Source organism: Eleutherodactylus coqui, chromosome 11, assembly GCF_035609145.1.
Source record: "Eleutherodactylus coqui strain aEleCoq1 chromosome 11, aEleCoq1.hap1, whole genome shotgun sequence".
NCBI lineage: Eukaryota > Metazoa > Chordata > Amphibia > Anura > Eleutherodactylidae > Eleutherodactylus > Eleutherodactylus coqui.
Genome location: NC_089847.1, coordinates 7,446,478 through 7,474,391, shown reverse-complemented (window position 1 = coordinate 7,474,391; position 27,914 = coordinate 7,446,478). Strand labels below are relative to the sequence as shown.

At 53.6% G+C, this 27,914-nt stretch overlaps 1 protein-coding gene across 1 annotated transcript; it reads right to left on the bottom strand.

Annotated features, from left to right (window-relative positions):
- Positions 1–637: 637 nt before the first annotated feature.
- Positions 638–22,595, bottom strand: ZNRF1 (zinc and ring finger 1). Its single transcript, XM_066584005.1, has 5 exons — positions 22,009–22,595; positions 8,162–8,257; positions 5,892–5,997; positions 3,891–3,980; positions 638–2,612 (listed from the first exon to the last, which is right to left on the bottom strand). The coding sequence occupies exons 1-4, from the start codon at positions 22,337–22,339 to the stop codon at positions 3,923–3,925; spliced, it is 591 nt and encodes a 196-aa protein (XP_066440102.1). The 5' UTR covers positions 22,340–22,595; the 3' UTR covers positions 638–2,612; positions 3,891–3,922.
- Between the last annotated feature and the right edge of the window lie 5,319 nt (positions 22,596–27,914).

Below are 27,914 nucleotides of genomic sequence, written 5' to 3'. Positions count from 1 at the left end.
CTCTTTACAGCCCTCTCCTGCCTCGGCCATCAAACATCACAAACAAAACCTTTGCCAGTTCAAATATTTGCTGTGCTTCATCTCAAACACACCTGATGCAACGAATGAAGCCCTTGATTAGTTCTATCAGGTGTGTTTGAGACATCTTATATGTAAATATGTGCTCAGGCAATGAATCATTCAGAGACCTCAGTAGTCACTACAAGTAGCTCGCTGCAGTGACCGTTCGCTTGTAATATTAGTTGCGTTGAGATATTTAAGCTGTTTTCGGTTGTTTTTTGCGAACAGCTGAAGTAAATTTGGCAAACCTGACTTACAATGGGGGTAATTTTGCCTCCAACTGTAGCAGATGAGCGGTGCAGGCCAGGACGCCCGATGATGGGTCTCCGCATCCGTTTAGGGGGGGCAGAAGCATTCCAAGATGCCATATATGGCCAGACTACTGTGTGACCCTGCAAGGTTCCTGCATGATATCCGGGGGCTGCACTCCACGGCCCGGTTTACTAGATGCGTACGTCTCTTTAGACCCATTTTCCGTTGCCCTGTTGGGCTAAACACAATGAAGTGTCTTAGTAGGAAGCAATGCAGACCCCCAGAGGGTCTCCGGGCGGCTCCGTAAGTCACAGTCAAGACTCTGTAAAGACCCATTCCTTTATTATAGAACAACAGATATACAACACAGTCCGCAGCTCGCCGCCCTCCCACGTAGAAAAGAAAGAAATGAATGGAGGTCACAACAGGGAAAATCAGATTTGGCCACTATGAATCCCCTCTTTTCCAGATAAACATAAAAAGGGGGATCAATCCAGCAGAAATTAGTGCAAATCCACCCCTCCCCCACCGCTGTAACACCGACGGGTGCAAAGGGCAATGTCACTTTAATAAACCAAGAAGAAAAAAAAAAAAAAAGAAAACATGCAAAGTGAAGGCGGGGTCCGAATAAATTGGCAATATCTATAGAAGAGCAAGAAATGGCGCTCGTTTTACAGGCCAGATAAGTTAGAAGTTCCACCACCTTCTCCTCCCGCCGTCCTGCTAAGTTCCATATTACACAAGCGCACGCTTCTTGTAACGGGGTTAAAGAAAAAAAAGTGATCTATTGGCACCAGCGTGCTCCCCAAATTCTGCCATAAACCCCCCATAAGATATAACAAAGAGGAAAGAGATTGCACTACCGGCGCTGTCCACCAGGTGGCGATACAAGAACATCTACAGCACATGACAGCGGCCGGGGCTGACCGTGTAGAAAATAGAGATCATCTTCACAAGTGAGGAAAGCTGCTGTGTACAAAAAACGAGGGGCACTCCCAAATAAATACAACACCCGCGGCCTCACCAGGGCCGCCAACTTCTACGGTAACGAGCGTTCAAGTCCCAAAAGGTCAAACTGAAATGGTGCAAAACTATCTGGCTACGCTTGAGGGCAGAGAGGGACGATGCGGTTGATGCGGTAAAGCTTTTATCGGCCCCACCTTTAGGGGGCGATGAGGGTAAAAAGCCAAAACGGATTCCGGGTAATAAAAGTGAAGGGGTTAACGGTAGATTTGAATGCGAAATGGCCCAAAAAAAAACCCGCCGCACCTTTCAGCCCTGCAGGAAGATGGTGAGCAGCAACGATCGACATGGGACCCTCTGTGCACAAAGGGTTAACAGCTGGGGGCGGGCGTCACATTTTAGGAGGACGAGTCCCCTTATAATCCAGCACAGCAATACCGCCAAACTATAGACAAAGTGAGCGCCAGCTTCACTCAGAGGGTCCGGTGGGAGAGACCCCCCCCCCCCCCTACTTGAAATGCGGCTCTTGACCTCATCCAGCATAAATTAATGTATACAATCTATAATAAGGTTATTACAAGAAGGGGGCGGGGCCCTGGAAAAAATAATAAGACCCTTGTGGGGGGCTACAATGTACCACCCTGTATGTCCTGACCCCTCCTCCTCTCAGCATAGTCATCCATTCTCGTGTGCAAAATCCCTCCACTCCGCTGGAGACGTTGCGGCGGGGCGGCCATCTAGTCCGTCGGCGCTCGCCGTCTACGAAGCTTTAGACTGGGAAGCACTGGGAAAAAAAAGAAAAACACCCTGGTTTAATAAGAAGCCGCCAACCAGCGCGCCAACGTTGCCCCTCCCCGTCTTCGCGGTTGGCGCTTTTCACCCTTCTTGAAGCGTTCAGTGCAAAGTGCCAGGAATTAAAAGTCCAAGTGTTTATGTCATGGCAGGTTACAGCGCCCCCCGGCGGGGTCCCAGGGTGAAGAGGGGGCTGCCGTTCTCGTCCGTTGACTTTTCTTTTGCTCTTCTCCCCCCTCCCCCTGCAAATCCTTGAACTCCACCGACAAAGGGTAGGCGTTAGGACCTCTCAGCATGGCCGACCTAGTAGGAGGAGCCTGCGGAAAGACACGCCTCTTCTGCCGCCTCCCCTTCTCCCCACGAGCATTTAAAGATGATGATGGGAAGAGTCTTCGGTTTGGCTTTTGTTATTCCCCGGAGCTTCAGTCTTGGAGAACTGAAGGTGCGCATGAAGGAGGGGGACGTGTGAGGAAAGCAGTTCAGACAACCCCGGAAGGACGCAGATTCCAGTCTCCGTGATCCTAAAGAGGGCGAAACCCGGTGCTCTGCGAAGGAAGAGCGAGAGGTAAGTCACATGGTACGGGGGGAGCAGAGGGACATTGTACAGCAGGGAGCAGAGACCCCCAGACTCATGGGACTTCACATCGAAGAGTCCAAGATTGGAAAAACATGGCCGCCCAACTGGAGAAATGGCGCCACAAGCCACCTCCAGGTCCTGTGTGGTATTGCAGCTGGGCTCCATTCGTGTTAAAAGGAACAAAGCTGCAATAAGAGACAAAACGTGGGCAGCCGGGCGCCATTCTGGAAGTTGGAGCGATGCTGCCTTCTCCTCGGTAACCAGACCGTTCAGTCTTGAGACGGGGGGACCTCTTCTTCCACTACTTGGTACATGAGGTGCATCGTGGTCTGCCGCACTACATGCTGCTTCTGCATTGGCCAGCACTCCTCCTATGAGCAGCACTGGCCAATCAGAGAGCAGGTGGAGTGCGTCAATAGTCTAAGACACGACCAAAGCACAGCGTGCGCCATGTAGTCGGAGGCCGGTGAGTCCCGAGACCGGAGGCTCATAGCAAGCTGCAGCCGACAGGAAAACCAGATGTAATGCGCTCCAAGGCAAAGCAAAGCGATCACTGCATTAGGGACAGCCGGCACGTGGCATCGTGTGATCAGCACCGCTGTACCCCATGATGGCACCTCACCATCCGCTCTCAGATTGTTGGTGCCCGTCACACTGGTTGGCTGTTCTTGAACCGCCGGTTGCACCCTGCACAGACATCCGACAGATCGCACAGCGGCAGGCCACGTATGGTTGACCACGGTGGACCAACTGACCCAACAGTAAAACACTGGGGAGGTTAGACAAGTTTCCACCAGGTGGCGCCAAAGACAGACAAGGATGACCATGATTGGACAGGCGGCCATGATACAACAATCCATGAATGGTGACCGCTCCAGGGACCTCCTAGCGGACCATCTGCCGCCATGTCCGCCCCCACCACATGGCCATCTTTCCTGAGGGCAGCGCTCCCTGCCATCAAGTCCCCAAACTCCCCGGACTGTAACCCCATGGAACATGTCTGGGATCAGCTCCTACGTATCCGTGAAACGTGCGACTAACGCAGCTGCTGCAGCGGGCGCGGGGCGGGTACGGAGGACGGTCACGGCTCTCAGACATCGAGGAACGGATGGACCAACCAGTTATGGTGAAGGAGCTCCCAATGCAGTGATGGCTCGGTGTATCGAGGCCATAAAACAGACCGGCGGAGCCTCCGAGGAGGACGTACAGAGCAAGAGGAAGGGGGCGGGGCCATAAATGTACCTACCTTAAGAGAAAGTCAGCCAGAGCGGCCGCAGGTCAATCCGAGGGGTGTTCGGGACAACACCTGTTCACCTCAAACCAGGAATCTATACAGCTGAGACACAAGAGACAAGTCAGGAAACGGACAGGACTACAGAGGCCTCCTCTTGCTGTCAGTGAATGGAATCCCTGCTGCGCCCTCGTCCGTGCCAAAAGCCCTGGAAGCAGACGGCGCTGTACGGATGGCATCGGCCCTGGTTGGTATTGCAAGTGCAGCTCCTACGAAATGCAATAGCAAGCCGGGCAGCTGCAATACGGACAGTGCCATCTACTGGGCCCGCTGTCGGTGCAGAGGGCAATGGAAGCAATTAGTAGATCAGCAGGGATCCCAAGCAGCAGCCGCCCCTCCCCCGCTCCTATGGACGACCTACCCCGAGGACCCCCTTAAACTTAGTTGCATCGTCATCCTTGAGCTAATGGGACATTCTGCATGAGGGCAAACATCAGTGGTTGCTAGGCAGTGAACCCCCTAGCAACCAGGCAGCCAGACATGATTCAGCTCAAAGCCAAATAAGCAATGGCATCAATACCACAGAGGGTGAAAGTCAACCTGGCAGGAGCCGCACCCTGCTGCGCCCGGAGATTAAGGTGCGGACTGAGCTGAGCTTCTATTCATCGGCAGCAAGCCAGGTGGCGCCACAAAGCCTCCCGTGCCCCTTGAGGCGGCGAATATGGCCACTGCCTCAGCTCTGTTTTTGCATCCACAGTACATCCCGGCCCGACCTGCGGGTCTCCTGCCTGACTACGAAGCTTGGCGCGGGGGCCAGGGGCCGCAGGTCGGCCGGGATAGGCTTGCGGTTGTTTAATCCCGTCATATTACTGTATACAGACGTGAACGGCGCAGCCGGCGTCTCCAGCACACACGGGGTTAAGAGGCAAGAAACACACCCCGCCACATCATGGCGAGCAATTACCCCCGGGCCGGTTCATCTGACAGGAGACGGCTGGTACACGCCAGGTTACTACGGTAACATCCGTGCACACCGGGCCGGGCCGGCCGCCAGGTAACTACGGCAACGAGTCGCGGATTCAGCACAATGGCGTTTACCAAATGAGGAAGCTCGAGGCGGCCAAAACAGACGCAAGAGCTTAAAATACATAGAAACGGGGAGGAATCACACGGCGCTTTAAAGGAGCCGTCAGGTATCCGGGGGGGCCGGCCGGGGGCCAGCAGGGAGTGCAGCCGGCGGGGGGGGGGGGGGGCCCCAGCAGGGAGTGCAGCCGGCGGGGGGGGGGGGGGGCAGCAGGGAGTGCAGCCGGCGGGGGGGGGGGGGGGGGGGGGGGCAGCAGGGAGTGCAGCCAGCGGGGGGGGGGGGGGGGCAGCAGGGAGTGCAGGGGCAGCAGGGAGTGCAGCCGGCGGGCGGGGGCCAGCAGGGAGTGCAGCCGGCCGGGGGGGGCCAGCAGGGAGTGCAGCCGGCCGGGGGGGGGCCAGCAGGGAGTGCAGCCGGCCGGGGGGGGGGCCAGCAGGGAGTGCAGCCGGCCGGGGGGGGGGCCAGCAGGGAGTGCAGCCGGCCGGGGGGGGGGCCAGCAGGGAGTGCAGCCGGCCGGGGGGGGGGCCAGCAGGGAGTGCAGCCGGCCGGGGGGGGGGCCAGCAGGGAGTGCAGCCGGCCGGGGGGGGGGCCAGCAGGGAGTGCAGCCGGCCGGGGGGGGGGCCAGCAGGGAGTGCAGCCGGCCGGGGGGGGGCCAGCAGGGAGTGCAGCCGGCCGGGGGGGGGCCAGCAGGGAGTGCAGCCGGCCGGGGGGGGGCCAGCAGGGAGTGCAGCCGGCCGGGGGGGGGGGCCAGCAGGGAGTGCAGCCGGCCGGGGGGGGGGGCCAGCAGGGAGTGCAGCCGGCCGGGGGGGGGCCAGCAGGGAGTGCAGCCGGCCGGGGGGGGCCAGCAGGGAGTGCAGCCGGCCGGGGGGGGCCAGCAGGGAGTGCAGCCGGCCGGGGGGGGCCAGCAGGGAGTGCAGCCGGCGGGGGGCTATTACCTTTTGTGGTAAATGCACAGACAGGGGAGTCTGGCTATTGTGTCGCCCTGTGACAGCTCCTCCAGGCAGATGACACACTCGCCGGCGTCCCTCGTTAACACGTCATCTGCGGAGGAAGAAAGACGAGAAACAGTCAGTGAAGACAGCCGCTCCCAGGCCGGCCATGATGAGACTTGTAGTCCCCCCACAACTAGAGGGCCGGTCATTGGAAGAGACAGGTAGCCTTAACCCTGATGCTTCATACCCCCAGACCTCAAGAGCTGCATTCACCATTCTGCCGCCTTGACCCCCCCAAGCATCGCACGCTCTTCTCCTGCAGGAATCACATCTCAGGATCCGCCGAAAGGAAGCGCCAAGAAGCAGCGCACCTCCTCCACCGCCGGCGCTCCACGGGGGGGGGGGGGGGGGGGCCAAATCTGCCCCAAATCCCTAGAATTACTGTGGATTCCATGCAGAGCTTTTAACCCCTTCCTGCCCCCACGGCATAAATGTCCGTCCTGGGAGGGAAGCAGACATTTACTTCCTATGGACATCGCGGGGATCTGGCTGTGACTGACAGACCGCCTCCTGCTACAACAGTGGGCGTCGGCAAGAACACCGATCCCCACAGTTAATGGGTCATAATCAGTGTTGTGAAGGGTTCACAGAGGGACGGCATGCTCTTCTGGGATGCCATCAGCCCTCCGCTATTGCCATGGCAACTCAACGGCAATCAATGCTGCCAAGCCTTGTGATCACTATGATAGGTGATAGAGCACTGCAGTACAGAAGTACTGCAGTGTATTATCAGGGTGATTATAGCGTCACAGGTAAATCCCGCCCGTGTGCAGGAGGCCTAAAACAATCTTCGTATCTTTAGGTCCCAAGTGGGCCGCGTCACTAAGGGGATATTACCGCAGACTTTCCGCAGTGATTACACCCCGTGTGAACGCACCCTTATAGGAGCTCTGGAGCGCTAGGAAGGGTCCAAGGTTTTGCGCGGTCAGCGGCTCTGCAGACGTCCGCTGTCCTGTACCAAGTGAGGGCTGGGGGGGACCAAGAGAGACGGCAGCCAGTTGGGTCAGGAGAGGGCAGGCTGGTAAATACACCTTGTGCCCAGGAGCTGACCTTCATTCCAGCTCAGTGATGCCATTTATGAGGGTGGATCTCTTAGTCGCCGACTTACTGGGTCATTGGTCTTCAGCAGGGAGAGGCGGCGGGGCGACAGCCGGGAGCCCATTTGTCAGCCAAGCTATTTGTAGCCCTCGCACAGATGAAACCGGTCCGAGTGACACAGATAGCAGCTGCCGCCGGCATGAGGCAGCAGTCTGAGCAGCTCCGGCAGCAGCGGGCACACCACCAGCATACCCGCCGCTGTACCCGCTCACCCCATCCAGCGGAGTCACTGACCTTCTATACCGACGCAACTGCTGAATAACATCGTGTCACCGGCACCCGCTGCGCAAATTAGGGCAGGATAACTAGCGGGTGCGTTAGTATTCACTCCCCAGATACCCTGCTGTGCGCCATCTGCACCCACAGGGCGGCAGCGGCGGCGACACTTCTGACATTCAGCCGATGACAGGAGCTTTGTGGAGGATCGCCGACGACCCGCAGTGTTCTGCAACCAATATCCCCCTTAGCACAATCTCTGCTTGCTGTCAGTAAATGGCAGCATTCTAATTACATTTCCTCCAATGAGCCTGCAGACAGAACTTCACACAGCGGAGGGGCTGCTGCCATTGCATGTCGTCTCCAGCATTGTCGCTTTTGGATGTAAAGCAGTGATGCCATTAAGTGACAGCAAGCAGAGATATGGAGACGGCATCACTCACCTGCTAGCTGCATGCGGTGCCATGCAAGGTCCCCCCATTTAAAACAATGGGGGAAACTCCGCAATTCCCCGCTGCGGCGGCTCGCTACGGTCCTGAGGCGAGGTCGGGCGGTTTTAATACAAAAACGTTGTGCGAGGTTAAGCCCCTCCCACCCGCGCCGGGGCTCTAGGAGGTTTGGCTTCATCCTCAAACTAAAGAGAAAAAAAACTGTGAAGCGCCGATCCAGCAGATGTTGGAGCCAAAAGGAGCAGAACAGACGCCAGTGACTAAAATGGCGTCCGTCCGGCTTCCTGCATTCCAACGTGGCGTTCATTTAGTTTGGGATTAACTTGCGGATTTGCGCTGGAGTCCGTGCGCTCGTCTACCATATCCACATTAAGGGTACGTTCACACGGACGGACATCGCTACCATGGCCGGCGTATGAGATGCAGATTGGCGCGAGGGTTGGTACGTACCGTTGTAGGACAGGCGCGGTTTGCTCAGACACATTATAAAGTGCATCTCCATCTCATCGGACGCGACGGACTTGGAGCAGATGGGGCAGCGGAAGCCTAGAAGGAAGAACAAAGACGTCTTAGATACGGTTATCGGGGACGGCGGCGTTTAACAACGGCGAGCAGCAGGGCAGCCGCGGGGGGCGGGGCTCACTGCAGGGACGCTTCAGGTAACGGCGTCCGTGTAACACGTTCTGCGCCGGTTCGCAGTGTCGCAGCCTCAGCCATACATATGGTCACCGACCCAGCAAGCGATGCCGAGCGCCATTACCTCTCTGATGGCGCCGCGCCTGCAAGGGTCATGTGATGTGCGAGGACATTGGCGCATACGTATCATAGTATGGACTCCAGTTTTCTGACATACCAAATCACGGAGTTCGCCGCGATTAGTGATGTCACCGTCTATGCAGCGACTGCGGCCCGTTACATACCCATAGCGGCGCGGCTTTATATACGGCGTAGAGAGCTGCCGCCGGATGCGACAAAGTAGCTTGCGCCTCCGTACATTGGTCGCCCTTTACTGGGAGTATACATGGCTTAGAACGGGACGCCGCTCTAATTAGGTGATGACAAACGAGGACAAGGAAGGAAGAAGCCCTCCGACATCAGTAACCCGGAGCTGGCAGCTGCGCCGCCCCCGCCGCCACGGTCGGCCTGACACATTTTGCAGGCGTGCGCGGAGGAAGCCGCGGTCTCCGTGGGGTTTAACAGACATCCTGTGTGATTGGAAACTCTGAGATGCAGCTGTTATGTGTCCTCTGCACTGCGGGGGGCGCACCGCCACACTGCTGCCATCATGGGGGCTCGTACCGCACACACAGGATGCTCCGTGATGGAGACCCCTGCCAGGTGGCACCGGGCGTCACGCAGGGCGGCGCCGACTCCACGAAAGGGATTAATTACCAAAGAGCAGACAGGCTGCGGGCCGTGATTACAGACAATGCGGAGCTGCAGTGTCTTCGCTCTAACAGCGGAGCAGCTGCGGCGAACGCGAAGGAGGAGGAGCCAGGAACCGCGCAGAACACGCTCGCCCAAGGGCTCATTCACATGAACGAAAATACACGGTGTATTCTGCGCAGTGAATAGCGCCCGCTGGCATCACAGCTGATCTGGGAGCGGATCGCAATGGCCGACAAATCAGCGGCCGCAAATATACCGGAGACCTGCGCGTTTATGTAAAATACACCGCGCAATCACGAGCGTAAACAGACCGCGGAGAGGCAGAAAAACACAAGGCGGCACGGTTATATCGGCCAGTGAATACGCCAAGTGCGAATGAGCCCAACGCTGTGTATACAAGGGCGATGGCGCATTCGGGAGACGCACAGAACTTGTGCGCTGTAACTACCCGCTATTTACAAGGCGCACGGACAGCAGCGGGTTCGGTCTCGTAGAGATGCTGTGAGACGGGACAAGCTGAGGTTTTTCCATTTTTTTGGGGTGATATCACCCCATTTTTTAAATGGTCGCAAAAAAAACCCGCCAAAAAACAAAGATTGCTGCAGATCTGAAGGCCGAAGGAGTCCACCGCGCCGCTAGATGGGGCTGATAAAGGGGCGGCCATGTTTAACCTTGAATGCAATTACTTCCAGAACATCTGAGCGGGTCGGGATTCGTATCACACAGACATGGCATGAACATTCTGGCTGCCTGTAGTCACCACTAGGGGGAGCTCACTAATACTGTTCAACGGGGCCTATAGAGGCAGCTGCAAACAACCAGAGACACCCAACCCCACATAAAGATCCCAAACAGGTTACAGCCGCAGCGGCTGCCGGGGCCGACGGGCGACGAGCCGTGTGAACCCATCACATAATGGTTGTCAGACAGAATCCAGGAGGAGCCGGAGTGTCAGACAGGACTACGCTGACAACAAGAGGGAGCATACGGGCACATTAAAGCCAACTTCCCAGACAAGACGCTTCTCTCCAGCCTCGGCCGCTTATCTCCTCTTACCCATAGGCTGAGCCGCTGATCTTAAGAGTTCACTTAGTAATAACCTTGAAGAGACGCCACTGGCAGCAGCGTGGTACATGTTCCTTCACAGGGGCTGGAGGCACGGCATGTTGCCCCTTGAACTGCTGGCGGGCAGCGGGCGCAGGCCTCACATTACAGCTGCGCACAGCTTGGCATCAGGGCTAACAGCAACAAGACTGAAAAATCTTGTTGCCATTTGGAAAATCTTAGACACCTGCACCCAGATAGACCATGATGGCCGCACCACTTGTCCGACTACCTGATGCACTCAGCCAATCAGAGCTGCGAGTCACAGAAGCAGAGCGGCCGGCTTAAAGAATCACTGTAATGATAGTTGTGCATAAAACACATTCTGAATGGAGAACCCCCGCAGAGGAGCGTTCTGATTGGTAGTTACATGGAACGCCATTTCCACTAGTGTTCCCTGACTTCCCCAGGTGTGCGGCGCCCCCAACACGTCAGGCGGCAGGATGCTGCACGTCACATATGGAATGTGGTCATTAGATGACAGGTGTATAATGCACCGACACGAGGCGAATACCGGAGGGGGAAGTAAGCCGAGCCAGTCCGTGAGTCACCGCCTGAAACTGCACAAGACATGTGACTGCGCATTTGTGTTATGACGGTCTGTACCCCACCGCCGGCAGCACAGGAAGCGTGCGATGCCATCTATAAGACTGGTGATAAGAAAGAGCGCAGCACCTACAGAGGGAGCGAAAGTGTACAGCGACCCGTATATACCAGTGATAGTATACAGGGAACTTACTTAAGAGGAGTCACTGTGTACATACATTACTTATCCTGTACTGCTCCTGAGTTACATCCTGTATTATACTCCAGAGCTGCACTCACTATTCTGCTGGTGGAGTCACTGTGTACATACATTACTTATCCTGTACTGACCCTGAGTTACATCCTGTATTATACTCCAGAGCTGCATTCACTATTCTGCTGGTGGAGTCACTGTGTACATACATTACTTATCCTGTACTGATCCTGAGTTACATCCTGTATTATACTCCAGAGCTGCACTCACTATTCTGCTGGCGGAGTCACTGTGTACATACATTACTTATCCTATACTGATCCTGAGTTACATCCTGTATTATACTCCAGAGCTGCACTCACTATTCTGCTGGTGGAGTCACTGTATACATACATTACTTATCCTGTAGTGATCCTGAGTTACATCCTGTATTATACTCCAGAGCTGCACTCACTATTCTGCTGCTGGTGGAGTCACTGTGTACATACATTACTTATCCTGTACTGATCCCGAGTTACATCCCGTATTATACCCCAGAGCTGCACTCACTATTCTGCTGGTGGAGTCACTGTGTACATACATTACTTATCTGGTACTACTCCTGAGTTACATCCTGTATTATATTCCAGAGCTGCACTCACTGTTCTGCTGGTGGAGTCACTGTGTACATACATTACTGATCCTGTACTGATCCTGAGTTACATCCTGTATTATACTCCAGAGCTGCACTCACTATTCTGCTGGTGGAGTCACTGTGTACATACATTACTTATCCTGTACTGATCCTGAGTTACATCCTGTATTATACTCCAGAGCTGCATTCACTATTCCGCTGGTGGAGTCACTGTGTACATACATTACTTATCCTGTACTGATCCTGAGTTACATCCTGTATTATACTCCACAGCTGCACTCACTATTCTGCTTGTGGAGTCACTGTGTACATACATTACTTATCCTGTACTGATCCTGAGTTACATCATGTATTATACTCCAGAGCTGCACTCACTATTCTGCTTGTGGAGTCACTGTGTACATACATTACTTATCCTGTACTGATCCTGAGTTACATCCTGTATTATACTCCAGAGCTGCACTCACCATTCTGCTGGTGGAGTCACTGTGTACAAACATTACTTATCCTGTACTGATCCTGAGTTACATCCTGTATTATACTCCAGAGCTGCATTCACTATTCCGCTGGTGGAGTCACTGTGTACATACATTACTTATCCTGTACTGATCCTGAGTTACATCCTGTATTATACTCCAGAGCTGCATTCACTATTCCGCTGGTGGAGTCACTGTGTACATACATTACTTATCCTGTACAGATCCTGAGTTACATCCTGTATTATACTCCACAGCTGCACTCACTATTCTGCTTGTGGAGTCACTGTGTACATACATTACTTATCCTGTACTGATCCTGAGTTACATCATGTATTATACTCCAGAGCTGCACTCACTATTCTGCTTGTGGAGTCACTGTGTACATACATTACTTATCCTGTACTGATCCTGAGTTACATCCGGTATTATACTCCAGAGCTGCACTCACTATTCTGCTGGTGGAGTCACAGAGTACATACATTACTTATCCTGTACTGATCCTGAGTTACATCCTGTATTATACTCCAGAGCTGCACTCACTATTCTGCTGGTGGAGTCACTGTGTACATACATTACTTATCCTGTAGTGATCCTTAGTTACATCCTATATTATACTCCAGAGCTGCACTCACTATTCTGCTGGTGGAGTCACTGTGTACATACATTACTTATCCTGTACTGATCCTTAGTTCCATCCTGTATTATACCCCAGAGCTGCGCTCACTATTCTGCTGGTGGAGTCACTGTGTATATACATTACTTATCCTGTACTGATCCTGAGTTACCTCCTGTATTATACTCCAGAGCTGCACTCACTATTCTGCTGGTGGAGTCACTGTGTATATACATTACTTATCCTGTACTGATCCTGAGTTACATCCTGTATTATACTCCAGAGCTGCACTCACTATTCTGCTGGTGGAGTCACTGTGTACATGCATTACTTATCCTGTACTGATCCTGAGTTACATCCTGTATTATACTCCAGAGCTGCACTCACTATTCTGCTGCTGGAGTCACTGCGTACATACATTACTTATCCTGTACTGATCCTGAGTTACATCCTGTATTATACTCCAGAGCTGCACTCACTATTCTGCTGGTGGAGTCACTGTGTACATACATTACTTATCCTGTACTGCTCCTGAGTTACATCCTGTATTATACTCCAGAGCTGCACTCACTATTCTGCTGGTAGTCACTGTGTACATACATTACTTATCCTGTACTGATCCTGAGTTACATCCTGTATTATACCCCAGAGCTGCACTCACTATTCTGCTGGTGGAGTCACTGTGTACATACATTACTTATCCTGTACTGCTCCTGAGTTACATCCTGTATTATACTCCAGAGCTGCACTCACTATTCTGCTGGTGGTCACTGTGTACATACATTACTTATCCTGTACTGATCCTGAGTTACATCCTGTATTATACTCCAGAGCTGCACTCACTATTCTGCTGCTGGAGTCACTGTGTACATACATTACTTATCCTATACCGCTTCTGAGTGTCACCCCATTCTCCTGGCATTGGCCCCCTGGGGGGGTGAGGGCGCGCCGGCCGCTTACCTCCTCTGCTAACAACCGCCAGCTGTACGCCAGGATAGATGAATATACCGTAATTGGAAGCAGGAAAGACAAAGCACGTCGGACTAGACAGCGAGTGTCAGTGGAGCAGGGAAACAGCAGACCCCGGGCCCCTCAGACGCTCCATCCTCGGGGGTCTTGTAGCCGGAGGACAATGGTCTCCCATCACTGATGCTTAAAGGGGCACTAACCTTACAAGAGAGGCTACTGTCAGTCTGTTGTCTTCTAGTCTGGAAGGGCTGATAACAGGAAGCAACAGACTGTATTTAAATGGAAAGCAGGGTCCTTGTGGATGAAGCCATTCTCCTTTACTTAGCACCTTAAGGCTGATAGCAGAGAACAATAGGTGACATCCCAAGGACCCATGGCACGCAGACACTGCAGGGTTACTGTCCCTTTAACTGGCGCGGAGACAACGCGGCGCCGCGACCCCGAGAGCAGCTGAAACGTATGAGGAGACACATGAAAGTGGAGCACAGTGTGACTGAGCGGATCAGTGTCAGCGCCCGCCGCCCCCACCGCTCGTCCCTGCGTCGCCCGCGGGCAGATCCTGTTCCATCTCTGAAGCCTCATTCATCGCATCCCGCAACTCCTTGTAATCCGTCCCGATAGGACGGAGGATCGGCGCCAACCGCAGGCGGAGGATCGCGCTCCAGCCGCGTCCGCTCCTCACATTTAGACTCATGTTTGGCGCTGTGACGTGTCCGCCGCTTTCACCGGAGGACCTCCCAACGACAGACCCCACCGTATACCGCAGAGCGCCACCTGCTGCCCATGCAATTTACAGAACGTATCCGGCGCGGTGCGCTGTAACAGGTCAGTTCTGTAAGAACAGCGTCGCCTCAATCGGCTGATAACAGGGAACAATAGTCTTCAGTGGCGCAGTAAGCTCAGTTAGGGGTTTTCCAGGCATTAGTACTATTGGTTAGGTATCCTCAGCAGGGATCACCAATGGCTGATTGGCCGGGGACCCCCGCTAACCGGCTGAGTGCGCGCCCGTTGTCATGTAGTGGCCGCTGCTTGTACCTGGGGTCGGATGATCGCACTGATTGACGCCCGCTGTGATCGGCGCTCGCTCCAACCATCCGCCGACTTTCAGCCTGACTGTGGGGAGTCTCCTGGTTGTCACCGCCCCTCCCCCGCTTCCAGAATCCCAGAGGAGTAACAGCACTTCTTCTAAGCTCCCGGCCTTTAAGTGTAAAGGAGAACTGAAACACCGAACCCTCGCCCCATGCCAGTCGCCAGCTGTGCCACGCGGAGCCGCCACCACCAGAGAACGAGTGATAAACCCTCCGTGTAACAGATATCTTAAAGGGGTTGTACAGGAAATACGAGTGTCCCCTCTCCGCAGGGTGCACTATCACTTGCTGCACAGTGGGGGTCTCTGCCAAGACCCTCACCCATCTCCAGTCCCGTCCGCCACTCAGGGGTCACTCCTGCCCCCCAGGGACGTCACTGTGAATGCAGCGTTGGCCGGGCGTGTGGTCAGCGCTCCGTTCATCTCAGTGGGGGCCGATGGAAATACGTGAGCAGGCGCCGCTCAACATCTCAGCGTGGGGGTTGGGTTATGGGGATGACACGGGACCCCAGATCTTGAGATCAGCAGTGAGACCCCCACCGATCAGCAAGTTATACCCTCTTCTCTGGATAGGGGACAACTTGTGACTTCGGTAGAGCCCCTTTAAGCTCACGGCCCAACGGGTGGGGCGAGGGGGGTTTCACACCTGCAAACTTTACACCGCAGGGTTAAAGGGGTTGTCCAGCGTTAGATAAACATGGCTGCCTTCATCTGCACACAGCGCCACCCTTGTCCATAGGGTTGTGTGAGGTATTACAACTCAGCTCCATTGAAGTGAATGGGACTGCAATACCAGACACAACCCTACGGACAAGGGTGGCGCCAAGTTTGGAAGAAAGCAGCCAAGTGCTATGGCGGATGGACAACTCCCTCCAACTATAACTGCCCCGCACATAATGACCCCGACGATGGTTACATGAGGGGCGCAAGCCCCCCCCCCCCCCCCCTCGAGTCATATCCAACACCCGACTACTTCCCCCCTCATGCAATAAGTTACACGACGCTCCGTTACTGGAACGACCCCCAACTGCTTGCTGCCGCCCTCAGTTACCCGGCTACCACCCCGTTCCTGGCACCCTACAGGTGAGGACGCCGTTCAGGAGCTGCAGCACGAAGGGGTCTGGTGCCAACGGGCCCCCGGAGCCACAGGCCGGACGCAGAGCAGGTTGTGCCCCACAGGTGGTGAATGAGGAGCGGCACGACTTTACCTGACATGCTAACAAGTCACAGAGAAGGGGCGAATCCGGGAGACCCCCAGCGGAGGAAACGAGGGGCGAGCGGCGTCAGCGTCCTTCACGGGGCGAGGATATAATTAGCTGGACGACACCTGTTCATTTAGGAGCCAACGTCCCCCTCCCCCAGCGCCCGTGAGCCCGGGCCCGCTGGATGTCACCCTGACCTTTGCCGTCACCCAGACGTCTATTGTTGTGGCTGGGAGCCAACAGAAGGGCGACACACAAATCGATGCCCACGAAGCTGCTCAACGACCTGCAATAACCCAACGAGCCCTGAGGGGGGAGCACTACAAGCTCCGCCCACCATGATGGCCCCTCGCTGGAACAGAAAAACATAGGTAAAAAAACAAAACAAAACCCTGCCTGCCGGGCTGAACGGTCAGTGACAGTTTAAACCATCGCAGCCGCGGATCCGTGAAACGCTTCCCCATTCTAGGGACTAAACCCGCGTGCGTTTCACGGATGAACATCTGCCGGCGCGGACGGCCTCTTACACGGGAACGAGGAAGAGGAGGAAGAGGAGGAGGAGGGGCCCGATACTAGATGGGTGGGAAGTTCTGGAGATGTTGAAGGTTCCCATTCACTGAAAGCAAGCAGAGTTCAAGTAACTGGAACACAAAGTAGATCAGAATATCTTGATTACACGGTGACCGACGGTGGAGGACGGACGGACGGCGCGGCGCTCAGCTGCTGACTGCAAGGCGCTGTTCCACTTTTATTCCCCGACCGTGGCGGAGCAAGAAAAGGTTATAAAGTCTTTGAAAGTGGGGAAGAGAAACAAAAAGGGGGATGGCCCATCTTTAAAGGGGTTTAGCTGCCATTTCTAGGAGGCAAGAGCAGAAATAGACAGAAGACACTCCGGGGCCCGGGGCCCTTGCATCACGTATCTCCCATCAGCTGCTGGTGATCATCAGAATAACCTTCCGGCCCTTTAAGACTTTGCAGGCTGCTAAGAGTCTCAGATAAGTTGTTACACAGTTGCAGGGGGAGGGGGGGGGGGGGGGGGGGGTTCCCTCTATTATGGAGCCGCTGACATCAGCCGGAGTTACTGGAAAGTATCGCCATAACTGTTACATCCGACCCCCCTGAGGAAGAGAAAGTGGAAGCAGCGGCCGGCGGTCACTTACTGCCTGGTTTCCAGAAAGCACGTGACTGGAGAGATCCCGGAAGGAAGTAGCGACGGAGGGTCATGTGACAGGAGCGGGGGCGATGGAAAAAATACTTCACACCTTACAATGTAAAAAGGAAGACTGCGCCGACAGCGGACGCGAGATACACGGCCATGCGCAGCGAGAGGCCGGCTCCACAGTGCTAAAACCCTGCATGACCCACAGACCGTTTTACTCGTACGGCGAGCTCAGCCTAGGACAGTATTTGCGCCATTTTTCTGCTGAAGGTTGACCCATGAGCCGCACTATCAGCTAAGAAGATCCGGAGGCCGAACCACGGGCCACGAGACGAACCCTCAGTAGTCGCGAGCTCCGACTAACGGCGGCGTCACAGGAGACGGTCATCCAAATAATCGCTCAATGCAAGCGACGGCGCCATGTGGGCACGGCCAACCAGGCGCCAAGCGGGCATTTGCTGACTAGTCGCTTCGTTTCGGCTCACCTACAGATAGTCCCCCATTGATTACTGTCCGCTGTAAACAGGTGCTCGCCTTTCAGCCAACAACTTTGTGGCGCGGAGCGCGACGGCAACCGGGAAGACGGACGATCGTGCAGAAGCGTGGCCGTTTGTGCGCCAACAACTCGCTGCAGCGACTATTTACCAACTATTCGAACAGAAGTCGCCCCGTGTAAAGCCACCGACTTCAGCGCAGGAAGATGAAACCACGTCGAGGCCATTCAGCACACGGGAGGAAGCGCATCAAACATCCGCAACGAGAGTCAAAAAGGTGAACGCCGCCGCAGTCCTCAGCGGATGTTAGTTACACGGAGACGTCCGGCCTGAGGAAGCGGCTCTGAACCAGCCAGGGAGAACGAACTAGGACATGGGTCAGAGGAGAGCCTCAGATCACAACTAAACTGCAGAGCTGCATTCACAATTCTGCAGGCTGTAACTGGAAACAGTCAGCATGTTGGCATACACTGCCTGAGCGCTTGGCTGGGTACCTCTAATGTATGAAAACCTAAGGCCACCTGTCCACAGGCGTTGCGTTACCCCGCGGCGAATCTCAGCCGTGGGAGCCACCGCCCGGAAGCAGATAGGCTGACCACGGGAATCAGGGCAATTCGCAGCATGCTGAAAATTTTCGGCCGTGAGTGGAGAATCACAATGATCCTCCGCCCGTGGACGGGGGGGGGGGGGGGGCGGCGGCGCTTCACCACCAGAGAAATCACTGCCGTGGAAGGGGGCCTGAATCAGGTGAATGTGAAGAACGCAAGTGATTAGAGAAAAGAGGAAATGCTGGAAGATTTCAGCTCTGAAGTGCGAAGCAGAGTGAGTCCAGCTCTACAGTATAATACAAGATGTAACTCAGGATCAGTACAGGATAAGTAATGTATGTACACAGTGACTCCACTAGCAGAATAGTGAGTGCAGCTCTGGAGTATAATACAGGATGTAACTCAGGATCGGTACAGGATAAGTAATGTATGTACACAGTGACTCCATCAGCAGAATAGTGAGTGCAGCTCTGGGGTATAATACAGGATGTAACTCAGGATCAGTACAGGATAAGTAATGTATGTACACAGTGACTCCACCAGCAGAATAGTGAGTGCAGCTCTGGGGTATAATACAGGATGTAACTCAGGGTCAGTACAGGATAAGTAATGTATGTACACAGTGACTCCACTAGCAGAATAGTGAGTGCAGCTCTGGAGTATAATACTGGATGTAACTCAGGATCAGTACAGGATAAGTAATGTATATACACAGTGACTCCACCAGCAGAATAATGAGTGCAGCTCTGGAGTATAATACAGGATGTAACTCAGGATCAGTACAGGATAAGTAATGTATGTACACAGTGACTCCACCAGCAGAATAGTGAGTACAGCTCTGGAGTATAATACATGATGTAACTCAGGAGCAGTACAGGATAAGTAATGTATGTACACAGTGACTCCACCAGCAGAATAGTGAGTGCAGCTCTGGGGTATAATACAGGATGTAACTCAGGATCAGTACAGGATAAGCAGTGTATGTACACAGTGACTCCACTAGCAGAATAGTGAGTGCAGCTCTGGAGTATAATACTGGATGTAACTCAGGATCAGTACAGGATGAGTAATGTATGTACACAGTGACTCCACCAGCAGAATAATGAGTGCAGCTCTGGAGTATAATACAGGATGTAACTCAGGATCAGTACAGGATAAGTAATGTATGTACACAGTGACTCCACCAGCAGAATAGTGAGTGCAGCTCTGGAGTACAATACATGATGTAACTCAGGAGCAGTACAGGATAAGTAATGTATGTACACAGTGACCCCACCAGCAGAATAATGAGTGCAGCTCTGGAGTAGAATACAGGATGTAACTCAGGATCAGTACAGGATAAGTAATGTATGTACACAGTGACTCCACCAGCAGAATAGTGAGTGCAGCTCTGGAGTACAATACATGATGTAACTCAGGAGCAGTACAGGATAAGTAATGTATGTACACAGTGACCCCACCAGCAGAATAGTGAGTGCAGCTCTGGAGTATAATACAGGATGTAACTCAGGATCAGTACAGGATAAGTAATGTATGTGCACAGTGACTCCACCAGCAGAATAATGAGTGCAGCTCTGGAGTATAATACAGGATGTAACTCAGGATCAGTACAGGATAAGTAATGTATGTGCACAGTGACTCCACCAGCAGAATAGTGAGTGCAGCTCTGGGGTATAATACAGGATGTAACTCAGGATCAGTACAGGATAAGTAATGTATGTACACAGTGACTCCACCAGCAGAATAGTGAGTGCAGCTCTGGAGTATAATACAGGATGTAACTCAGGATCAGTACTGGATAAGTAATGTATGTACTCAGTGACTCCACCAGCAGAATAGGGAGTGCAGCTCTGGGGTATAATACAGTTTGTCACTCAAGAGCAGTACTATAATACTGATCTATCACTGTAAATAAAGTGGCGGAGGTACTATAAGATGTTGCGCCCCATAACGGGGTTGGATGTGATGTTCAGCTTCTACCATCCAGCAAGGTGATATAAACTTTCCACTTCTGCCAATCACAATGCAGCTTCCTCTCGGGGGACAGATGTACCGTTATCAGGTTATATCAGTGCAGGGGAGGTGACTCCTATAACTGCGGTGTCACGCGGTGAGTGGCGGCACGCGGCTCGAAACACGTAATCTACCAGAAAACCACAACGCAGATGCAGCCGCCCGACCGCAGGAAGCCCGGGCACCAGAAGCCTAATGAACACGGGCGGCTCCTCCGCTCCCACCAAGGATGGACGGCGACGGAAATGGAATCTCCGCTAGAGCTGCCCGATGCCCTCAGACCCCAGTAACCCCGCGCTGCCCGCCATTATGCAGTGCATTATGGGTAGCTTAGTTGCTGGGCTGTGACCATTTCAAAAGTGGCAGCACTGACCAGACAGCCGCAGGCTACACCAGTGACATACCCGAGGGGTGAGACATGTGAGTCCCAGTGACCGGTATGTAGAACACATGAGGAGGACGGCAAGTATGCAGAAGTTCTCACACCCCGGCAACAGTCAGACAGTACTGAGCATGCCCAGATTACAGGAGCAGCGGGGGTGGGGCTCAGATTACAGGGGGGGGGGGGAGATAGAAGTTTATGAACTAAATCGTCAGAAAATTAAACAACTTTTAGAACAGCTCACGCCAGTTATTTGCCATTTCACATATCAGTGCTTGCTGTCAGTGAACAGAAACTTTAACATGGTGGTTGGAAAGCAGCACGGATCTGATACATTGTAACAAACAGGACAGGAGAGACGTTTGTGTCCAGCAGTAAGATGATTGGATGTGACTGTAAGACCCCAACTATGTGTTAGAGGGGGCTCCTCAGATATACATGGCACAGCCATCGCCAGAACGGGGGTCCCACAACCAGCCCTCTACTGAAGCCCCTGGTGGCCGGAGGACAGAGCGAGGGTAGATCAGCCCGCTCTCCTGCCTGGCATATACACTGTGCTCCCCTCTCCTGACATGGCTATACCCCTTTAACTCAGGGCAGCTTTTCAGTCACTGACAGCAAGCCGGTCTCCCTACAGCTCACTAGAAAGTATAACTCCCAGCATGCCAAGGGCCGGATAGTGGGGTTTCCTGGGCTGCTCACCAGTAGAACCAGTCTAGGGGCCACACCGGGAAAAGGGGGAGGATGGATGGATAAGAGGCAGGTAGAGGTGGCACAATGTAAGGGTGGAGGGGCACTGGGTGGGCAGAACAGGCTCAGGGGGCACTAGCTGGAGTACAGGGGGCAGTGGCTGGGTATAGAGGCAGGGAGGACAGCTGTGGGTACAGAGGTTGGTAGGACAGTCGGGGAGCACACTGCTGGGGGACAGGCGGGTACAGGGGGCAGCTGGACAGCTGTGGGTACTGTTAGGGTACAAGTTGGTAGGACAATTGGGGGCACAGGCAGGTACAGGGGGCACACTGCTGGGTATAGAGGTGGGTAGGGCAGCTGTGGGTACAGGCGTGTAGGACGGTCAGGGGCACACAGTTGGGTTACAGGATGGTACAGGGGCACTGGCTGGGTATAGAGGGGGGTAGGACAGCTCTGGGTATAAGTAGGTAGGACGGTCGGGAAGCACAGTTGGGAGGTCAGGCTGGTACAGGGGGGCACACTGCTGGGGTACAGAGCTGGGTTGGACAGCCAGGGGGCACACAGTTGGGGTACAGGCAGGTCTAGGGGGCACTGGCTGGGTATAGAGGTGGGTAGGACGGGGGCACTGGCTGGGTATAGAGGTGGGTAGGACGGGGGCACTGGCTGGGTATAGAGGTGGGTAGGACGGTCAGGGGGCACAGTTGGGGTACAGGGAGCACTGGCTGGGTATAGAGGTGGGTGGGACGGGGGCACTGGCTGGGTATAGAGGTGGGTATGACGGTCGGGCTCACTTACCGCTCTGCGCTCCGATCCACCGCGGGGTGAGCTGCAGGGTGTCGGTCAGGGAGGCCCGGGGTCCCAGGTACAGGCCGCCACCTCTGCCCTCCTCGGCCGCGGAGCTGCCTCCTCTCTCGGGCTCGGGCCCGGCCCGGTACAGACCGAACGGCAGGCCGGCGGCGGGAGGCTCCAGTCCGGACACCGAGCTGACCGAGCGGCTCCGCAGCCCCATCGCGCCGCCCGGCCGGTAATGTCCGAAGTGTGAGGCCGGGGGCACGGCGCTGTCATCCGACGACACCCCGGGGAAGGACGGCCGGGAGCGGGAGGCCGAGCTCTGCTTTCCCCCCATGGGGCGGCTGCTGCGGGCGAAGGACTGAGCGGTGCGGGAGGAGCGGGGCCTCCGCTCACATGTGTCCGGGAGGGGGCGCTGTGCGGGCGGCCTCTCACTCAGCTCTCCGGGGCGACGGGCCCGTCAGACCTGCCCAGACCTGGGGCGTCCATCGCCGAGCTCCCCACTGTCTGAGGCCGGGCGTCCGCCGATCCGCTGCTTCTGTCTGACTCGCCGCTTGTTGCTGGGCCGGAACAATAGCGAGGAGGACTGCGCATGCGCGGTTCCTCAGACTCCTCCCCTTCCCATGCCCTGTGCATTAACCCCTTCTCACCCCTCTATGTGCCCTAGCTGACATTAACTCTTCCTATTCCAGACCTGCAGCTGCTCAGCATCAGGATTTGGGGCTTATTCCAGTAAATCACTTTTTTTGCCTACTTGTCACGTGATACAACTTGTGAGGGGTCACAGAGGGGGTCCTGCTGCTGAACCCCCCATAAATCAGAAAGAGGGGCTCCTATTAGCCTGTCCTGGTGCTACTGGGGGGGATGAAGCCGGACCATCACCTGTAACCGAAGACTGTGGACCCCCATCCTTGTATTGACTGTGGGGGTCTCGGTGCCAGGACCCCTGCGTGGCGACATCCGACTTATAAGAGGGAGTGATGAAAAGTTTTGTGACTTTCTCCGAAACTTTGAGGGGAGTTCATAAAACATTTTACAAAATTTTGCGCATCCGTTTGCCCATCTGCGCCATCCTACACCACAAGTAGGCGTGGCCTGTCGGCAGCAGCGTCCCGCACTCTGATCTACAATTACTCTGGAAACTGGAACTTCTCGGCGAATTGCATCATTTGCGACATTCCGGTAGAGACGCACGGAGGAGCCGAACCGCGCCTAATATATGAAGACCGGAATCATACTGAGTGTCCGATCGCACGGAGTGAGAACGGCAGTGGAAAATCCGCCAAACAAAAAAATGCGTCAAAATCTGCGCCATTGTTGCAGATCCGCAGCGGATTTGACTTCTTTAATTAAAAGGGTGAAATCTGCCATGTGTCCATATAAAAACACGTATCGCAGTCCGCAGCAATGGCGCAGATTCAGACCGCTTTCACACAGCGTTTAGCGCGGCGTTTCACAGGACGCTGTAAGACACCATTGGTTACTTTCTTGCGCACATACATATGCTGCGTATGTACGCACAGAAAAAATAACACAAGGGCGGTAATACACGGCGAATAGGCGTCTTTACGTAAATATGCTGCGTATTCCGGATCTGAAATACACCCTGGCCGGTGTGAATGAGCCCTCAGACAACACCTGAATCGCCGGTCTTAAAGGGGTCCTGTCACGTTATAATGTGCTCCCTTACCATAAGATATCCACCACAATCACGGGAGCGGGGGTCCGGTCGGTCTCCAAGGTTGTGCAGACGCGCTGCTGCTCCATTCACTTCAATGACAGCGCCAAAGATTGCCGAAGCACTTGAACTCCATAATCTGCCATTGAAGTCAATCTTGCAGCGGCGTGCCTGTATGACCTGTGTGCCATGTAATCCATGGACCGACCGGACCCTCGTTTTCGGTGGGGTCCCAGTGGTGAGACCCCCACGATCATAAAGTTACTCTTTCTCCTGTGGATAGCGGATAACATTTTAACTTGGCACAACCCCTTTAATAAATCTCCCTTTGTGCTTCACCTCCGCAACATCTCTGCTTGCTGTCAGGAAATGGAAACATTCTTATTTTATTTCTTAATATCAGGAGACTAAAACTGCAGAGTCCGGATACTTGTCGCAGCTGGGGGATTGTTACAGTGGAGCAGTAGCACAGATCTCTCTCCGCATTGTTACAATGTATCAGTAGCACAGATCTCTCTCCGGATTGTTACAATGTATCAGTGTAGCAGTAGCACAGATCTCTCTCCGCATTGTTACAATGTATCAGTGTAGCAGTAGCAGAGATCTCTCTCCGGATTGTTACAATTTATCAGTGTAGTTGTAGCACAGATCTCTCTCCGCATTGTTACAATGTATCAGTGTAGCAGTAGCAGAGATCTCTCTCCGCATTGTTACAATGTATCAGTGTAGCAGTAGCACAGATCTCTCTCCGCATTGTTACAATGTATCAGTGTAGTTGTAGCAGAGATCTCTCTCCGCATTGTTACAATGTATCAGTGTAGCAGTAGCACAGATCTCTCTCCGCATTGTTACAATGTATCAGTGTAGCAGTAGCAGAGATCTCTCTCTGGATTGTTACAATGTATCAGTGTAGCAGTAGCACAGATCTCTCTCCGCATTGTTACAATGTATCAGTGTAGCAGTAGCACAGATCTCTCTCCACATTGTTACAATGTATCAGTGTAGCAGTAGCACAGATCTCTCTCCGGATTGTTACAATGTATCAGTGTAGCAGTAGCACAGATCTCTCTCCGGATTGTTACAATGTATCAGTGTAGCAGTAGCACAGATCTCTCCACATTGTTACAATGTATCAGTGTAGCTGTAACACAGATCTCTCTACGGATTGTTACAATGTATCAGTGTAGGTACCGTGTATCAGCCTGGGGTCCGGGATGGTAGCATAAGGGCTCGTTCACACGGCGGACAGCGGTTTGGGTCGCTACGTATTTACACGCAGAAAAAAACGCAGAAGGAGCCGCTGATATGCTGTGCGCAGTAACTTTACATGCGGGTTTGCGTCCGTCCGTTCACTTCAATGGCCCATGTCGGTGGTTTGCGCTAAAATAGGACAAGCTGCATTTTTTCACGTGACGGTTTTATATATTGCATAACAATTACGCTAGTAATACTCTGCGCTGATCCGCTCGTGTGAATGACCCCTCATTTGGCAGCAGCAGGCGCCCACCAGGAGAGGTGGCTGAGAATGTGCGCGGCTCCGTCCCTTGAAGTCTATGGGAACAGCTGGGCTTCCCAGAAATGGAAACTCCACCTACGGAACATCCTGCGGAGACGACTACGCTGTCTGGTGGGAAAATCCCCTTAAAGGGATATCGCCTCTTCCATAGTCACCCCCATCAGGCCGGCTGAGATGGGAATTCGAGGCCAGAGGTGTCAGGATACAGAAAGAGCCAAGATGGCGGTGCGGCGCTATTTCCGCAATCCTGGCCGCATTCAGATGGGGATTCTTATCTCAGCCGCAATGATGTGATGGGGATAGGACAAGATACGCCATGACTGCCCGCCATCAGAGGGGCAATGACTTGTAGGGGTCCCGCTTCTCCGATTTGTGAGGGTCCCAGGGGCCCTGTCCTGTGGATATGCCATAAGTTCGCCAAGCCTGTGCGCCGCTCCTCCTGGTTGGCGTCAGCGGATCTTCGCGCCTTTCAGTCCGGTCATTAGAATGTAAATTAAGATCCCTGCTAAGATTGCCGCATATCAGAGAGCCAAGTCAGCGCTCTCATCACCGGCGTCCGCGGCTCGCATGGCAGTATCACACGTGATGGGATTAGATACACGCCTGAGCAGACAGTATCACACTGGAAAGGATCGGGGAACGGCACAATGCAGAAACTCTGCCCACACGCGGTGCCCATGTAAGATGTCACTGATAAGAGGGCTGGGAGCATTGGCATCGTGGCACAGTACCTAGATACACAGCTCAGCAGACAGTATCACACAGGATAGGATTAGATACATGGATCAGCAGACGGTATCACACAGGATAGGATTAGATACAAGGCTCAACAGATAGTATCACACAGGATAGGATTAGATACACGGCTCAGCAGATGGTATCACACAGGAAAGGATTAGATACACAGCAGATGGTATCACACAGCTCGGGATTAGATACATCAGACAGTATCACACAGGATAGGATTAGATACACAGCTCAGCAGACAGTATCACACAGGATAGGATTAGATACACAGCCCAGCAGACAGTATCACACAGGATAGGATTAGATACACAGCTCAGCAAACAGTATCACACAGGATAGGATTAGATACACGGCTCAGCAGACAGTATCACACAGGATAGGATTAGATACACGGCTCAGCAGGCAGTATCACACAGGATAGGATTAGATACATGGCTCAACAGACAGTATCACACAGGATAGGATTAGATACACGGCTCAGCAGACAGTATCACACAGGATAGGATTAGATACACGGCTCAGCAGACAGTATCACACAGGATAGGATTATATACACGGCTCAGCAGACAGTATCACACAGGATAGGATTAGATACACGGCTCAGCAGACAGTATCACACAGGATAGGATTAGATATACGGGTCTGCAGATAGTATCACACAGGATAGGATTAGATACACAGCTCAGCAGACAGTATCACACAGGATACGATTAGATACACGGCTCAGCAGACAGTATCACACAGGATAGGATTAGATACACGGCTCAGCAGACAGTATCACACAGGATAGGATTAGATACACGGCTCAGCAGACAGTATCACACAGGATAGGATTAGATACACAGCTCAGCAGACAGTATCACACAGGATAGGATTAGATACACAGCTCAGCAGACAGTATCACACAGGATAGGATTAGATACACGGCTCAGCAGACAGTATCACACAGGATAGGATTAGATACACGGCTCAGCAGACAGTATCACACAGGATAGGATTAGATACACGGCTCAGCAGACAGTATCACACAGGATAGGATTAGATACACGGCTCAGCAGACAGTATCACACAGGATAGGATTAGATACACGGCTCAGCAGACAGTATCACACAGGATAGGATTAGATACATGGCTCAGCAGATGGTATCACACAGAAGAGGATTAGATACACGGCTCAGCAGACAGTATCACACAGGATAGGATTAGATACACAGCTCAGCAGATGGTATCATACAGGATAGGATTAGATACACGGCTCAGCAGACAGTATCACACAGGATAGGATTAGATACACGGCTCAGCAGACAGTATCACACAGGATAGGATTAGATACACAGCTCAGCAGACAGTATCACACAGGATAGGATTAGATACATGGCTCAACAGATAGTATCACACAGGATAGGATTAGATACATGGCTCAGCAGACAGTATCACACAGGATAGGATTAGATACATGGCTCAGCAGACAGTATCGCACAGGATAGGATTAGATACATGGCTCAGCAGATAGTATCACACAGGATAGGATTAGATACATGGCTCCGCAGATGGTATCACACAGCTCGGGATTAGATACATCAGACGGTATCACACAAGATCGCTGTTGTCTCATTTTTCATAGCGATGTATATAACGTAATCGGTAAAGCATGACGTCATCACTATGAGGTCATGTGACAGAACTAATCACTGCTGACATCACGGTGTGATGACGGTACCGCAGGACCCCCGGCTGTGAGGCTCAGCCACCGGTCACACCGATCCGCACAGTTGTCCGCCCCCTCCTAGCTGCAGCGCCTCTTCTGTGGGTGTGGTCCGAAGCTCCGCCTCTTCTGCCCTCTACGTGACACACGGGGTTGCAGTCAGACGGTGAAAACTACAGCTCCCAGAACACCCTGCGCGGCGGCGGGACAAGGTTGCTAGGTGACGGTACGCCGTGACGCAAGACGTTTGTTGTTGTCGCTGCTAG

What these genes read in the sequence shown, in the direction of transcription:
- ZNRF1 (XM_066584005.1), bottom strand. Translation starts at nt 22,339, where the DNA reads ATGGGGGGAAAGCAGAGCTCGGCCTCCCGCTCCCGGCCGTCCTTCCCC. An exon ending in GTGGATCGGAGCGCAGAGCG is followed by an intron (nt 8,258 to 22,008) that starts GTAAGTGAGCCC and finishes TCTTCCTTCTAG; the next exon opens with GCTTCCGCTGCCCCATCTGC. An exon ending in ACCGCGCCTGTCCTACAACG is followed by an intron (nt 5,998 to 8,161) that starts GTACGTACCAAC and finishes CTTCCTCCGCAG; the next exon opens with ATGACGTGTTAACGAGGGAC.